The sequence below is a fragment of the Apteryx rowi genome, unplaced genomic scaffold (assembly GCF_003343035.1).
Source record: "Apteryx rowi isolate R43461 unplaced genomic scaffold, aptRow1 scaffold_863, whole genome shotgun sequence".
NCBI classification, from domain to species: Eukaryota; Metazoa; Chordata; class Aves; order Apterygiformes; family Apterygidae; genus Apteryx; species Apteryx rowi.
In genome coordinates this window covers 40,523-57,960 of record NW_020451164.1, presented here as the reverse complement: position 1 = coordinate 57,960, position 17,438 = coordinate 40,523, and the positions used below count along the sequence as shown (strand labels likewise).

General features: G+C 39.8%; 1 protein-coding gene across 2 annotated transcripts in view; it reads left to right on the top strand.

The window, feature by feature from the left end:
- LOC112977832 (GDP-mannose 4,6 dehydratase-like) overlaps positions 1–17,438 on the top strand; it is a 90,731-nt gene that overhangs the window by 71,615 nt on the left and 1,678 nt on the right. For both annotated transcript variants that reach the window (XM_026090625.1, XM_026090624.1), the window contains 2 exons: positions 2,953–3,040; positions 7,012–7,121. In XM_026090625.1, coding sequence (XP_025946410.1) covers positions 2,953–3,040; positions 7,012–7,121 — 198 coding nt within the window. The remainder of the gene's footprint in view (positions 1–2,952; positions 3,041–7,011; positions 7,122–17,438) is intronic.

The following is a 17,438-nucleotide window of genomic DNA, read 5'->3' as shown; positions in this document are numbered from 1 at the left end:
TTCAGCTCATTCTATTTTGACCATAGTGTTCAGTCTTTAAAATACAGGCATTACGAACTTAGCCCCTAAAATCCAAGCACTACAGCATATATAGCATGTGATCTGTAATGTGAACTTGCTCCAGTGATACTGCTTTTATATGTGCAGCTGTGTCTGTGCTGAAGTACTAGGTTGCATCGTGGCCTAAACTTTCCTTCTAGCCCCATGAGATGCCTGAATTCATCTGATGCATTTCATCTTCCTATGCTCAGGTGCGAGGCAAGTTTGTGCAGTGTGATTCTTCTAGGGTAGGATGTCTGCCTGCGACAGAGTCTCCCTGTGGTTTCTCTTGGCTTTGAAGAAGTTGATATTGACCTATCATGCTTGTTAAGAAAGGAATAGCAGAGATGTAGGGCTTCTGGAAAAGATAGATAGTTATCAGGTAGATACCCTTGCATTTCAAAAACTAATAAATGAGGAGAGAATGTTTTGGTACAAGGGTATGACAGATGCACTATCTTTTTTCTGCTAAAGTTCAATCCATTTACAGTAAAATAGATTGTTAATTTCTGTCTGGAAAGCTTTTAGCCAACGTTTGTATAATTTGAGATTTCTTTGCTGTTTATGGACAGTGTCTTTCAATTGACCAGAAAATCAGTTAAAACTTTTTTCTTTTTTCTTTTTTTTTTTATATCAGACTATCTAAAGCAAGATCAAGCCCTATTAAGAAAAATGTACTGATCTTGCATTCTTAACTAGATTAACCAGTTTGCACACATTTTGGCTTGTCACAAAGTTTGCATTTCACCTGTCCCATGCAGACAAAAGCATCTTTTGTCAGTTCTTACAGTAATATTGCTGTCATGGATTAAGCATTTGGCAGGTTTTCTTTCTCTTGTATATGCATACCAGAAAAAGGAGGGGGGGGGAAGCCAGGTTTGAGTGTTTTTTTGTTATCACTGGATGCAAGAGGCTCTCTGGATTTGTTTATTTGCTGAAAGTGTTTGAAGTCCTGGGGTGACTGCATTTAACACATCTTCATTGGTCAAATGTTAGTATCACAGTCATTCAACTGACACAAAGCTCAAGCAAGCACAATCTTTCATCAAGCTTTGAGCTGGCAAGATTTGACTGATTGGTCAATGGTTTGTGTGAACTTGAATTTCAGCATGACTTAATTCTGAGTTAGATAATTGAGAGCTCAAGAAGTCTCTCATCAGGACTTTAAGATAAAATATTTAATTTTGCTAGAACAGTTGTAGAGCACTTCAGTTCACTTCCTTTTGAAGAGTTTGATACTTTAAAATGGCAAAGTCTAATTTTGCTTAAAAGAACAGATGTTCAGGTAACTAATCAGAGCATTTCCAACATCTTGTGCAAAACTGAAGTTATTATGAAGCTGTCTTTTGAAAGCATTTCCCTATAACCCTTATGTCTCTCTAAAAATAAATTATCCACATGTTCCATAAATAATTATTTTGATGGGGATTCTTACTAGGCAACTTTAATTAAAACTTCATAAATTTATTGCTTAATGGAAGGAATTTATTTTTGGCACCATGTTTCTAAGGGTTACCTGTTGAGCCTCAAAATGCAGTGTATTATTCAGTTGTGAAAAGTTTAGCACTTGGATTCTAGAACAAGGTACGTTGTGTGAGCATAGTGGGTAGTTGGGTGGTAAAGAGATTTTATGTAAGGAAATAAGTATCATGAATTTGACATGCACATCTTAAAGATGAAAACATTGCACAATAATTACAGAGCTTGCCACCCAAAGGTCATTCATAACATAGCAAACTGGTCTCACTCTGAGGTTGCACATACCTTCTTACTCAGTTAAGTTTCAGGCGTGAAATGGAGTAAAAAGTGTTTTTGGCATGTCTAACTGTAGTTAGACATGTGCTTTTTAAAAATTCTATTCATGCTGATAGTATGCTCGCAGGTTCAAGTTAACATGAAGTGAGAGGCTAAAGTGATGGCCCAACCCGAGTGAGTATAGGATGCATCACATAGTAAGGGGTCTCTTTCAGAAATAAAGGGCAGGGAGAAGTGGAGGGCAGAGTCAGGTGTTGAAGTTTGATTCCACTTGTGCAAGCACAATTTCTGCAGCTGATGACCTAAACTAACATAAATTTTGGCAGCAGTTATGGGGCTATCTTACATAAGGAGCAAATGGGTTCAGTGTTCAAACAATTTCTCTAATGTATTAGACACAAACAGGCTTTTCTTTAATGTTAGTCAGAACTGCTATTTTTTTTCACTTATTTATCATGGCTGGTTAGAGGAATTCCCAACCTGCATTTCAGCCTTAAACTTGCCTGCGTGTCTCATAACCCATCTTAGAAAACTGACTCATGAGGTTCAAAAAATAGGACTGACTGTTCTTCCTGGTGTGTTGGAAGAATAGACGGTGAATAACAGCTGCTTTTAAAAATATATTTGGGCCTTACTGCTGCTGCTCTCTTTCCCCTTGACTTTTTCTTCTCTTCTCACCTTGTTCCCCCTGTCCTTTCCTCAGTCCTATCTCTTACCACTGCTTTTTTCTGTACCCATCTCTTTTGGCTTCAGAAAGGCTCCTCTGTAGCCAGCTAGAAGTGGCTACCTTGGGCTCCACACACTGCTTCCCCCACTGCAGCAGTGTTGGCAAGTTTCCCTCACAAGGAGATGGTGCTCTAGAGCAGTTCAGTGTGGTCTCTGTCTTGTGCGAGATGCTTGGGCTGCGAGTGGTGGGGCAACAAGGGAGAAGATGAAACAGTTCAAGGGTACTGAAACAAACACAGCAATGTCAGAGCTCATCTTGGAGTATTATGTTAGAATTTTGATAACTGTCTGTCTGTAGTTTAGGAATGGAGACAAACTCTGATTACTTGATATAAGGGTTAGGCCTATGTATTTGAAAGAAGAGATGATGAATGCTTCCTTTTTTTTATGTTTACCTTTTCCTTTTGATCTTTATCCATGTTTAATCCACAGGTGCATGGAATCGTTCGTCGATCTAGTTCTTTTAATACAGGCCGGATTGAACATCTCTATAAGAACCCACAGGCTCACACTGAAGGAAGTAAGATTTTTTTTTTTATATTTAAGGTTTCTTAGTGTGTGTGATTTGTTTGGTGGAGGAGGAAGAGAATCCCACAGTCAGTTTCCTTTACCTAAATTGTACCAACTAGCAGTCATTTTAAAGCTGCTCTTGATTTTTAGGATTGGTCATACAGCTGAAACTTCCTAGCTAAGCTTTGCTTTTCTCTGGTGTTAGCTGCTCTAGCTCAGAATGAAAAGAATTGATGATTTTTCTCTGATTGAAATGTGACACAAAGCGCATATATTTTTGTGTGTGAGAATTATCAATAGGGGAAAATAGTAGAGAGGTACAGAAAGACATTTTCTATCGTGTTAAAAATGCTGACATAGTGTTCACACAAATAGGTGAGTAGCAGCAATTAGCTATTTGAGGTTGAAAGCACTGAGAGAGAATAGAGGTAGAGATATTAGAATAGGCTTTCAAGACAGTTACCTTAAAAATCTTTTTTTAACCAATGTGTTTGTTCTTGATGCAGTTGAATAGGCTTTTACACAGACATGAGATTTTATGCTATTAGTGAAATAATTATTTTTCATTGCATGCTTGGTTTCCTTTGTTTGATTTTTGTGGCCTTCCCTTCATAGTTTCTGGGCCACATTTGCATAGCATAAAAAGAAACAACTGACATCCTGCTATGTTCCTCTCAATGGAACCAGTCCCATTTACACAGTACAAAATATTCTACAATAAGAAAATCACATTTGATATATTATGGTCATCTTTTCTGAGAATAGAGACTCTTCTGACTCCAGAATAACTTGTATGTATCCAGAAGATGCATGTAAAAATATCTTATTGAAAGGGGCAAAACAATGAATATAGTATCTTCATGAAGAGCACTGAACCTGATGTTTCCATCAAGGACAATGTAAGCGATGTGTTTCCCATGACTTAAATTCACAAGGTAAAATGAAGCAAAGAAATCAAATAGGAAGCTGTTCTTCATGAGGACCATCTTGTGAATATGAAAGTGATCTGAGAAGTGAGATAGTGGTTTGTAACTGATAGAGAGAGAAATATTTAACAAAGGGGTGGAAGAAAGGTAAAAGAAAGCAAACCTTAGATATTTTACCCCACTCCTTATCTCATTTTCCTTTAACTGAGGAATGTAACCATATGAATTGAAGGAGGAGGAATTGGACTTGGAATCTCAGGAAAGGCTGTTCCATGGCAACTGTTTTGAAACAATGGGTTTCCAGGCGGTACTGGAGGAAGTAAAGAAGCAATAGTGATTGATGTGAACAAAAACTCTAAATTTTTGTTTGCCCTGTGTGTTCTTCCCATGAGGAACGGATTACATGTTGCAAGGAGAAGGTCTCAAACAGTGGATCTCTTTTAATAAAAATGAAATCAAGTAAAGAAAACTAGGTTATAGTGTTCCCTGAAGCAAGTCCTCCAGCCACTGCTTGCTAAGGAGGCTTTCAGATTGGATAATTTTATTAATATCAATCAGTGCATGCCCAAAGGTTTTGGCATTTGATCTATGCTTATAAATCTTTGCATGAAATAAACCTCATTTCTAGTAAGTTTTTCCACTTACCCTGTTATTCTTGAAAGACTTCTTTTTCACAATTCAAAAAATAAACAATGCTGCCTCGTGCCCTGCTCCCCCTCCAAAAAAGCTATTTGAATAAGAAACTTTGAAGACTTGATGGTAGACCACAGTGGGCACTCTGAGAGCTTTAAATTCAACTAAATTATGAGAGAGCATCTCTGAGGCTCCGCTCGGTGCAGCTGGCAGTGCACCTTCCCCTTGGAAAGCTTTGAGAATGTTTTCTGACCTGAGGATGGTGGTAGAGCTGAAGTTTGGTGTGGGAAGAGAGAGCCAGGCTGTGGCACCTCCTTCCTGCCCAGCTGCTGCTTAGTCTGGAGAGTAACCTGCTCTTCTTTCAGACCCAAAAGCTACTTACAGAACTGCTTGGGCCCCCTCCTGTAATGGTGTCCTCTGCTCTGGAGCATTCTGATCTCCCAAAGGCTGTCTCAGCAGTCAGGGAGATTTCATTTAACACCAGAAGGAATTAAGCAGAGGAAAAGATTCCTATTGCCTAGGGGAGATTTTCTTTTCTGGTGCAGAAAGGGCAGTGTTTTTTGATTCCCTCCCCCACCCCGCTCCCAGCAGCCCACAGAGTTGTCCTGGAAAAGGTGGCAACTGCCACCAGAGAAACTGGATAACCTGTGCTTGCTAGTGGTCTCTGTTTACGGTGTTGCAAGAAAAATACCGCAGCCCTCTAGGTGGTCTGGATTCCAACAGTTTTGAGGATTGCAGGTTAACACCAATATCCAAATCTGCTTGTCCTTTAACCATATGGGATCTTGTGCATGCTTTGGCTCACAGGCAAAACTAATTTCATGTATTGAATTTCACTTTAGAAGCAGGACAGTTGTATTACCTACAAGTGGGAACTTAATGTTGTTCTGGCACAGCCTGTACAGAATTCATTGCAGGAATGCAGGCAGCCCACAGCATGGATAATTGATGTGCACATATGAAAAGGGTCATAACCTGCTTGCCATCCCCCAAATTTCAATCACAGGTATCTAAAAGCATTAGCATTCCCTTGTCCGTTAGCCATAGCCTCGGCTAGGTACGTAGGGTTTTTTTCAGAACTGCCCTGCTTTTGCATCCCCATTGCCTTAAAAGGTATCAGGAATATGCTGAACAATCTCTGACCAGTGTTTTTAAAATGTGTTGCATATTCGTTTTACAAACCTCACCTTTCTTGGTTTGAGGATTAAAAAAAACCTTGCAAATTGGTTAAATCTGCAGATGATACAGCCCAAAATAGTGACCATCCTTGTTTGTCAAATTGGAAGACTGCTAAAGTGCACTGGAGTTGGAATATTTTTCTGGAGATAATGCATTGCAAACCTAAATTTACTAAGGTCAAAAGCATCAAATAAAAATTTGTTTAAATATGGCATSTGAATGTAAACAGCTAATTCTTCAATATTTATAACAAAAGATTTTTTTATAAAGAAAGGGTTGTTGTTGAACAGATGTATGAATGGCCGTGTGGTGGTGGTATTGTTTTTAAAGTAAGAGGAAAATGAGGCCTGTTTATCAGAGTGAATTTCACTTTCAGAATAAATTTTTGACGGGGTAGAGTCTGAAACCAAGGACAAGTTCATAAGCCATTGTGACATGCTGTATTAACTTTGACAGGAGCTGGCCTTATGCTCTTACCTCCTTTTTCACATACCAGTTAGAAACTAACCCAGTCAGGAAAGGATAAATAACATCTGCATGACTGATATATCTAACCGCATTTGAAATTTGTGTGTGTAATGTCATGACATGTATTTCACTGCCAGTTACAATTCTTCTCTGAAATTGTTCTTTCCTTTGCAATGTATACCTGTATCACTAAAATGGAAAACTGTTGTAACAAAGGCAGAAAGTCATAGGATAATATTATCTAAATCTAAATGTTCAGCTCATAGATAGCTTAGGCATTTTTAGTATCCTTTCTTCGCTAGTCATGTTGTGAAATTATTTGCAGTGAGAAACTTAAGCATGTGTAACTTCAATTCAGGAAGGAGGAGAAAACTATCAAATGTATGCTTAAGTTATTGAAAATGTTGGTGAGTGAAAGGTTGGAAACCTAAACTAAAATAATACTTGGTGGCCAAGATTGTGTATGATATTGATCTAATTTGTATAACCTGGCTTAATGAAGTGTAAATGATTGAACAAATGATATAAATGTTGCCAGGTAAATCAGATTTTTAAAAAGAAAATCTAAAATGGTGCTTGTTACTCCCACAGGGAAATCTATATTGTGTTTAAAGAAGGGGGGGGGGGAATAAACAAACCTTGCTTACCCACTGTTTTCTTAACTTTTTCCAGTAAATGTTTATTTGGATTTTAAATCTGGAATAGGATCTTGACCAAGAATGCTAGATTGTTTTGAGACTAGAGCGTATTAACAGCATGTTCTTAAACTCTGAAGACATGAAGCTGCACTATGGTGATCTCACGGACAGCACCTGCCTGGTGAAGATCATTAATGAAGTTAAACCCACTGAGATATACAACCTGGGAGCTCAGAGTCACGTCAAGGTGAGTAGCTTCCAGCACTGAGAACTGTGAATGTGCATTGGTCGTGGTGTACTGCTCCAATTATATTAGCCTGCAGCACTTTTAGCCTTTTTAGCAACTGCTAGTTTTGACAGGTAAACACTGCCTTAAATCAAAAGAATTGTATTTGCTGTGGTGCTGAATTACTGCATAAATTTTGATACTGAATATGCAGTTAGATGTTAAAATTGTTTTAGATGAGGTTAAATTGTCATTATCAAGAAGATCCCCAGGTTTTGAAATTTAGTTTCTCCACCATTTGAAACAATTTTGCACAATGTGCTGCACCTCTTCCCTAAGGAGGAGTAATGTGATGTTGTTGGACCAAACAGTGCTTAGAACCACATTATTTCCATTTGCGTTGCAATGGAGTAGATGTGTATCTGAGTGTGTCATTTCCAGAAAGGCTCACCTATACCAGTTTTTATACCGGTAGTATTCTTTGAAAGACTAACCTATAAATAGAGAAGAAAGCTTCACTATTACTTGTAGAATTAGTTTTTCTTTTCTTCCTTTTTTTTTTTTCTGGTTGGAAAATCAATTTATAGAAACTGAAACAAAAAGGACTTGTTGAAGATGAGTAATTTGATCCTGGCAAATACTGCTGTGTTGTAAGGACAGGATATAAACAGTAGAGCGGATAACTTGAATTCAGGTTGCATAGATGTTAACCTGCAGTGCTCTCCAAACACAGAAAAGCTCATTTAACAAGTGAACTCCATTTACTCTGCAAAAAAACTCATTTGTACTCTTCTTCATGCTTAAAAACCAAAATTGATGGGCAAGTAGCAAATTGTGATTGAAGTAGATTATGGATCAGCCATATGCCCTCTCCTTCCTTGTGCAATGTGAAAGTATTCCTAAGTGATAACATCCCCAGCCTGTCTTGAGGTGAGAACTGAAGGAGCATTGAAGAGCTTAAGCCTTGTGAAAATCAGTTTGGCTTTGGTTTTGTAAGTCAACCCTCTTACAAAAAGCCACACGTTGCTGCTGTCAAACCATAAGCCTTGTTACTAAACCCATCAAGAGCAAACCACACTGAAAGAATGCAGTTATTGAGAAGAAGGACAGCAGAATATGGAAGCGACACAAAAATGATCTTGGTTTTAAATTGCTTTGAAAGAATTATCTGTGGCTGAATTATCCAGCTTGCTGTCTGTGCTACACGTATGTCCAGTTGGTTTTATTAGCTCAGGTGCAGCACCATAAGAACAAGGCAATCCAACTCCAAGGGCATCTCTGGTTCAGAAGCAATTTACCTGCTGCTGTGCAGAGCAGAACTGAAGCCAGCAAACCATGCCAGGTATTTGCAGTACAATGTTGGGTGTTCCTGCACTTCACTTCTTGAACCAGCGCGGTATCTACAAATCTGCATGGAATCAGCTCTAGTCCCATGGAGTTTGTACTAGCCTTCTAGACCCAAGTTATTTCCGTGTGGCTGCTGCAGCTGCCAGCAGCTCAAATCATAGTACTGGGAGGGAGTCAAGGGGTGGTGGTGGTGTGATAGTCATTGTGTCTGCCTCACACTGCCATGGGCTCTGGGAAAGCTTATTATTCAAGTGTCTCCCTGCATGGACTTTTGGAGCCATTTCAGATCTGGCACTGGGTCTTGGCTTTTGGAAGTCTAAAGTGCCTTGAAGCACAGTGAGGAGACATCAAAATGGCCCTTTTAGAAGTCAGCCTGAATGTTGCAGGACCAATACTTAGACAGTACTAATCAGTCCTATTGGACCTAGGTGAAAGCTAGACAGGGTTGCTTCAGGGGTTGGTGTGTTCTGTTTCCTAGCATTCCTACTAATACTTCCATTGCTCCAGTTGGGGGAAAAATCTAGGCATTACAGATCCATTGCCTGAGGTGATTGGGAGACTTGACTATGGTATCTATCAAACTTAAAACTAGTCCACCAATGCTTACCATTTTCAAACAACTCTCAGTGCTAGAATAGGGGGTAGGGCTTGGCCACCTGCTGGAGTGAGACCTGAACAGTTCTTGCTGCTAAACTTTACGTAAAGTTACCATTTTTGTCTGTGCACACCAAGTTGGGGGAAGGAGGGAAGACGGCTTCTAATCTTAGCTTGTTTCACATTCTGGTCACAGAACCGGTGACGTCTTCAGTAGTTTTTGGTGGTGTTTATGTTGGCTTGTGTTTATGCAGAATAAAGTTTTCTATCACTCTCACTTCCAGTTAGTTTTGTGAGCCATGCTGAAAGTAAGGAAAATAAAATAATAGGAAGTTGGTCTGGTTTCCTGTAGGAAACCAATGAAGATGAAATTGGTTCTTGGAATGAACCCACAATAGTCTGGGAAATACTGTCAGAGAAGATGTTTTTCTGAATCATGAATAGTGAGGATTATGACTCATAAAGTAGGTCACTGAGAGGCTGATCTGATCTTGTCCATGGGAGAAAGTGAGAGAAGACTGAAACTTGTTATTAAAAACAGTAAACTTAAYGGAATGATGTCATCAGTCAGAACAAATTATTCAGTGTGCATTCCTGTCTGTTTTGATGAGGAATGGGGATTAGCTATTGTACTGCAACTTCCCCATTGGGTGTTCAGAAAACAGTAGCACATTCACTTTATAGTTGTTAAATAAATAGTCTAGCCTCATGTTTTCTATCCAGTCTCTGTTTGTCATGCTGCTTTGGCTCTTGGTGCTCTGGGAATCCTCAGTGCTAACCATGATTTGTTTCCATTTAATTAGGCTTTGTAGGAGTAATTGTTTACAGTATATTGATTCTAAATACTAAGAGACTGTTGGGTATAGGTAGCATGCAGATGGCTTAATATAAATTCTGTTACCCAAAACTCTACTCATATCCCTCTTTCTGTTAAATGCCTTGGAAATCAGTTATCCAAATGCTAATTTGGCTCAATTTGACCCCTTCTATCTTAGTGTTTCAGGAGGTACATATCCACATCTATGTGTGTGCAACTATTCCTCCCATCCCCCACTTAGAACAAGTGATGCCATCACTATTGACTATGCTGTAAGATTTTTGTTTTGATTTGTGTTAAACTGGGGACACTGGTAAATAGTTTGAGAAATTTCTGAAGCAAAAGGTACTGTAACATTAATAAAAGATCTCTAGCTTTCATAATTTGAAATTTGTTGCACTAGCAGTTAAGCATGGAACTGAAGAAATGTCTCCAGTTGTATGGCTGTTGTTATCCTAGCAGACATGCAGTAAAAAGCCTCATCCAATTTGGCTGTAGTGCACACAGCCCCAACTGCTCAGTTTCACATCCTTAAAGTATATTGGGTTGCAGAGGTTAACATGTACTGGACTGTGGCCACTGACTGTTGGCATCTGTTGCCAAAATTGTTATAGCACATACATTTTATGAGATACAAAAACAGTGAGCTGACCATTCTGTGGTAGGTGTTCCTTACATATGCAACATGGACATATTATTGAAGAGTAACATCTTATTTGCATGTATTGCATTTTTAAAAGTCAATATGTGCTCAAAGAAAAGTTTGTGGGTTTTTTTCTTTTTTATTTCACAAGATGTGTATGGGTTTCTTCTCTTGTTCTTTAGTAGACATTAAGATTCTTCTGTTTAGTTTTAGTTCCTTGTAGACACATATGTGTTTGAAGTATGAAGGAATGAACTTTAAGAAGCAAGTCTTACCACTGTTACCTGAATTGTGAAATGTAAAAATCAAGGGGCTTTTAACATGTAAGCCATTGCTTGCGTAAGGATCTCTTTTATGCTGTCCATTGAATTCAGCTTCATCTCTAGGTCCTTCTTTTTCCTTCTGTATTTTTGTCCTCTTCTAAGAGGAGGCCCTCAGTCTTGGAAGGTCTCCTCTTTCTCCATAGGGGCAAGACATACTGACAAAATTTAAGAACTTGATTGCTTCTGGTTATTCTGGCCTTTCTATCTGTGTCAAATACTGACCCCTAATTGTGAACTACACATTTTGTCAACTACTAATTACTGCTTTCAACTCTGTGCCTATTAACGTTAACTCTGTGTGCTTTCATGCTACATAGAAGGTGAGGGGGCAGCAGGAAAGATGGGGAAACAAAAAATAACAAGATCAACAAATAACTACAAGGTCTGCAGAGCCCAGGGAGGAAAATTCCAAACTGAAGTAAAAAGCAATGTTCACTTGGATCTCTGCTGCATCCTGAAGTCATAGCTAGCTTGCATGCTGTGTGGTAGGAAATTGGGACAGTTGCAGGGAGGGGAAACATGAAGCATGCAAGAGAAAGTTTATATCATGTCATTTCATAGGGTTATAGAATCACAGAATGGTTGAGGTTGGAAGGGATCTCTGGAGATCATCTAGTCCAACACTCCTAATCAAAACAGGATTAGCTAGAGCAGGTGGCTCAGGGCCACGCCCAGTCAGGTTTTGAATATCTCTGAGTGGAGGCTCCATAACCTCTTTGGGGAATTGTTCCAGTACCTGATTACCCTCACTGTAAAAAAGCTTCTTATGTCTAGATGGAATTTTCTGATTTCAGTTTGTGCCCATTGTTTCTTGTACTTCCACTGGGTACCATTGAGAAGAGTCTGTCTCTGTTCTCTTTACAGCCTCCCATCAGATACTTACCCATATGGATAAGTTCCCCTCCTTCTCCTTCCCCCCTCCCCCAAACCAAGCCTTGTCTTCTCCATGCTAAACAAACCCAGCTCTTTCAGCCTCTCCTTGTGTGAGAGATGCTCCTTTCTTTAATCATCTTTGTGGCTATTTGCTGACTTTGCTCCATTATGTCCATGCCTCTTGTGTTCAGTTCTGCGCTGCCCAGTACAGATTCTAGAGGAGGTCTTACCAGTGTTGATAGAGGAGAATGATCACCTCCCTCCAACTGCTGGCATCACTCTGCCTAATGCAGCCCGGGATGCTGTTGGCCTCTTTTGCCACAAAAGCACRTTGCTGGCTCATGTTTAATTTGTTGACCACCAGGACCCCCAGATCTCTTTCTGCCAAGGTGCGTTCCAGCTGGTCAGCCACCAGCATGTACTGGTGTATGCAGTTATTCTTCCCCAGGTGCAAGACTTTCCATTTCCCTTTGTTGAGCTTCCTGGGGTTTTTCTCTGCCCATTTCTCCAGCCTGTCAAGAGTTCTCCCAGTTTTGTATCATCAGCAGACTTGCTGAGGGTGCACTCCGCCCCATTATCCACATCATTAGTGAGGTGGTTGAACAATACTGGTCCCAATATCAACCTCTGGGGTATTCCACTAGTGACTGGCTTCCAGCTGGACTTTATGCCACTGATCACAACCCTCTGAGTGCAGTAGTTCAGTCACCTCACTGAACCTAGTCCATACTTTATTAGCTTGTCTATGAGAATGTTATGGGAGACAGCATCAAAAACCCTACTAAAGTCAAGACGAACATCATCTACTGCTCTCCCCTCATCCACCAAGCCAGTCATCTCATTGTAGAAGGCTACAGATTTGTCAGACATGTTTTTCCCTTTGTGAATCCATGCTGACTAACTCTGATCACCTTCTTATCCTTCATGTATTTGGAAATTCTTTCCAGAATTAGTTGTTCCATCACTTTCCCAGGGATAGAGATGAGGCTGACTGGCCTGCAGTTCCCCAGATCTACTTCTTGCCCTTCTTGAAGATATGAGTGACACTTGCTTTCTTCCAGTCCTCAGGAACCTCCCCTAATCACCACAACTTTTCGAAGATAATCAAAAGCGGTCTAGCAGTGACATTGCCCAGCTCCCTCAGCACTCATAGACACATCACAGCATGGCCCGTGGACTTCTGTATTTCCAGTTTGTTTAAATGTTCCCTAACCTGCTCCTCCTCCACCAAGGGGAAGTCTACCTTTTCCCTGGACTTTCCCACTGATTTTGGGGACATGGGATTGCTGAAGGCCAGTCTTACAAGTGAACACTGAGGCAAAGAAGGCATCTTCTGAGTATCTTGGCCTTTTCTGTGTGCTTTGTCTCTGTCCCTTCAGCAGTGGGCATGCATTTTGCCTGGTCCTCCTCTTGCTGCTTATGGACCTGTAGAAGCCCTTCTTGTTGCCCTCCATGTTCCCTCACCTGATTGAACTCCAGGTAGGCTTTGACTTTCCTAGCCCCATCCCTGCATGCTCAGACTGTCTCTGTATTCCTCCTGGGTGTCACCTGTCCCTGCTTCTATCTCTTGCGCACTTTCTTTTCATGTTTGAGTTTAATCAGGTGTTCCTTGTTCATCCATGCAGGCCTCTTGATGCCTTTGCTTGATTTCCTGTTTGTTGGGATGGACCATTCTTGAGCTTGGAAGAGGTGATCTTTGAAAATCAGCCAACTCTTCTGGACCCTTCTTCCGTCCAGGGTTGTATCCCATGGGATTCTTCCCACCAGATCCCTGAAGGGGCCCGGGTCTGTTCTCCTGAAGTATAGGGTATGATCCTGCTATTTGCCTTGTTCCCTGCTCTCAGGATCATGAACTCCCATCTCATGGCCATGGCAACCTTGGCTGCCCTGACCTTCACATCCCCAATCAGTTCTTACTTATTTGTAAGTACCAGGTTCAGCAAATCATCTCCCCCTGTCAGCTCCTCAATCATCTGTGTCAGAAAATTATCAACACATTCAGACCTCCTTAATTGCTTGTACCCAGCTGTGTTGTACCTCCAGCAGATATCAAGGTGCTTAAACTCTCCCATGAGCACCAGAAAGTGTGAACATGAGACTTCTAGTTGTTTGGAAAGGCCTCATCTACTTAATGTTATGAAGCCTGTTTTCATCCCCATACTTCTGTCCTGTGGAGTGCAAAACCCTATGGGAGATAGGGCTTCCTTTTCATTTCCCAGCATTGTCTAATGTGGGATGTTCCTTTTTCCTGCAGTTGGGAACTCATTTTTATGGTGATGAAGGCTGCATCTGAGACGTGGCCTGGTAGCTAGCATCCCTGTGTTTGGGACGCAGGTGTATTTGTACAAATGTCTGTTGATGGCTCTCTCGAAGGTGTTATCACTGATATTATAGGGATAATCCCCCATCTGCCCCCCTTCCCATTCATGTGGTTAGTACAGTTGAAAATCATCCATGGGAAAGCCTATGTAGCAGAGGATGATGTCTCTTTGAGGCAGTCGCACATCAGGAAGTTACTTCAACTGTATGTTTCTAGTGTGCTCTTAGCTATGAGGAAAACCAAGGTACAAGGTTAAACAGCTTACCCCAAAAGTAAAGTAGAACTGCGAACTCAAGTCTCCTGATTCTTGAGCTCCATGATCCCTAGAAAGTCTGTACTTGTGCTGTTCAGTAGCTAGGCTGATGATTGCGCGCTCCATACAGAACTGTGCTCTGTTAGGACCTTTGTTCTGGAAACCCTTAAGTTTGGCTTGGCTGAGTTTTAAACATCCCAGTAGCACCACTGAAGTAAAGTAACTTCTACTGAGTGGTGCCACTGCCTGTCTATTTTGTAAACTAGTTCTGAAAATAGTTTGTATTGGAGATATGTGTTTTGATATTGTAGGGGTCTTTTTTAGTGTTTTTTTCTTTAATCACAGCTAAATACTGATCAGTAATCTAAATGAGGCTACTTATGTGTTTAACAACAATATGCTAATTGCATACTTACTCAGTTTAATTCTGATCCTTGCAGTCTTGGCAAAAGTTGTTTTGAATTTGATGGAATTTTGCTTGGATAAAATTTCAAGTTAAATAACTCGAGGCTTTGAAAAGCTTTTCCGCTAGTCCTGTGTTTGTAACAAGGCTTAGAATTGTGTACTACAGCTTGCATAGTAAATATTTTATATGCTATACCTAGTGCATCATTCAGTATGCATTGGTGTGCTGCTGGATTATTGCATAGGTTTTAAGTTCGATATAAATGTCCCAAAAGCTCATAGCTTCTGGAAAATTAATGGATTTTTTTTTGGTGTTTTAAAGCAAGCAGTTTGGCTCTTGAGTGTAACAAGATCTAGTCCAATTAATTGARAAGAATAGTACCAGCTCTCTGTTGTAGAGATGCAATATACCTTATACATAGGCAAAAATAAGCCTAACAGGCCTTAATTTTATGGAGTTGGAGAATTTTATAGTTATGTTTTATAGAATATTTTATTGTCTTAAGATGATATCAAATTACATTTAATTCAGCATGTATGGCAGTTCACTTTATTAGCCAAAAAATGAGTTTCCAAACCTGATCTGTGCTATAATAGGACTATAAATGTAGAACCTACTGCCCCAGGGTGTTTCTGATTAACATAGTATCCCCTGCATGGGCTTGTAGTACCATGTTTTGTGGTATAGTTGCATACCTGTCTGTCTCCTGTTGTCTGTTTACTGCTCGTGGCAGCTCGTAATATTAGCCTCCTGAACACAACTTCTCCAGAAAATTGTTACACAAATCAACATATTCAATGTTTGCATAGTGGGGACAGACATGATGGGGTCTTGGTTCTTAGGGCCATTAGACTCTCTGCCATAAATATAAAGAAATAAAAATTAGCTGAGCTACCTTCTGTCCTTCAGAACGTTTTATTGCTTTTGCTTGTGCTGGTAGATATCCAGGATATGATCCTGTAAGGCACTGGACAGTCTTATTGTAGCTCAGCACACACTTCCACTACTTTAATTTCAGGCTGTTGGAATTACTCAGGTGCTTTTCTGGGTTCTGCCCAGGCAGCTGTGTCCTTGTGGGATGGAGTCACAGTGCACCAGAGGGCGAAATAAGAGTATTTCTTTCGAATGCTTATATGCGGTGGTGCTCTGTGTGTCATTTAAAAACTCTTCTTTTTAAGCAATTTAATTCTTTTTACACAGTCAGTTTTTAAGTGGTTACATTTGAATTCTGTGCAATTTTTTAATATAATACAGTACCTGTTCAAACAGATTTTCTGTTTGTCTTAGGAAATACGGTAATTCTAGTAAAGGCTAGCAATTGGAATTTTGTGTGTTTCTTCATTTGGATCACTAAATATTTATGACACTTCACACAGTCTCTGTAATTGCAGCCTATATTGTCAGATTAAATAGATCTAAAACCAAATGCTATATAGTAACTTAAAAAAAGTATTAACTTTATTAAACAGATTAAGTAATAGTTAAATATCCATATTACAGCTGCAAATGTTATGAATAGATAAAAAGAACAATGGAATAATACACTCAGTGGTACTAGAATGTATTAGGACTATTAGCAAATACTAGCTTTAACAAATTGCTCCCAAAACAGAGTACTATTTATGTCGATATCAATGAGAAAGTTGAGGTTTATGTTTATGGGCATGTCTTAATACCACAGAAGATCTCTTGTGACCTTTGCTGGTATCTCCTCCCTGCCCTCTTATTCCACAAATCTTGTCTTCTCCTTATCTTTCCCCCTCCCTCAACAAAAATCCCCCTCTTCACCCTGCCCTTGCTCTGAGGCAGTTTTTCCTCCATAGAAAAATACGCTAGAATTGATATGCTTTTTGGTTTCTGCTGATCTTATTTGTAGTTTGTGAAGATATTTTGGTAGGTTTTTGCTTTTTTAATTGCTCATCTTGTTTTTTTTTCATGGATCATTTCCAGGGTAAATCCTAAGCACATTTCTACCAGTAAGTAATTTAAGTGCATCAGGAAAGCAACAATGTAAAAAATGAGGTATTTGAATGCTTATCAGGGGTGTGAAAAGGACCAGACAGAGCCCTGAAACAGGACTTTTCCATATGGTTTGGCAATTAAATAGCAAAACGTACCCTGTTGTGATTCCGTAACTGAAGAGTGTAGATTCCATTGGGTTATTTGCAGCTTCAGTTGGGTGTCTTTTGCATGGTGTTTTACAAACACAAGTAAGTCACTTTCTTTACTGCTGTTCTTGTGCTGTACAGTGCATACAAAGCAGGCTGAACGCTATGATGAATGAAGTGGTGTTTATCTTTGTGACCCTGATGACGGATAAAGTACCACCTCCTTCATCTCATGCTTTGTGTGTGGTTTCTGCTTTAAGGCTCTGTAGTTTGAGTTCCTAACCAACTTCTGAATTTTAAATCTGACGAAGTGAAGGTGGCGGGCGTGGGGTGGACAGGCAGTATCATAATTCCTTCAGTGCCACAGCCCTGAATTGGGTCTGGATCATTGTTGTTGAAATCAAACCCTCGGTTAGCTCTGCTACATAATTAAATTACAAAATTTGAACGAACTGCTTTAAAACAAACTTCACATTTGGTCTCTTGTTTGAGGATATAAATGAAAGAAGGTTGTTAAACTGGATTCTCTTTTTAAAGAAGAGTCATTTGGTTTTATTTTAAATAACTAAATCTCTGCTTTAAACGTACCTATTTAAGTGTGGAAAGGAAAGTAATTGTAAAACTGGTTTCTGCATTTGGGGCTGAGGAGGGAGA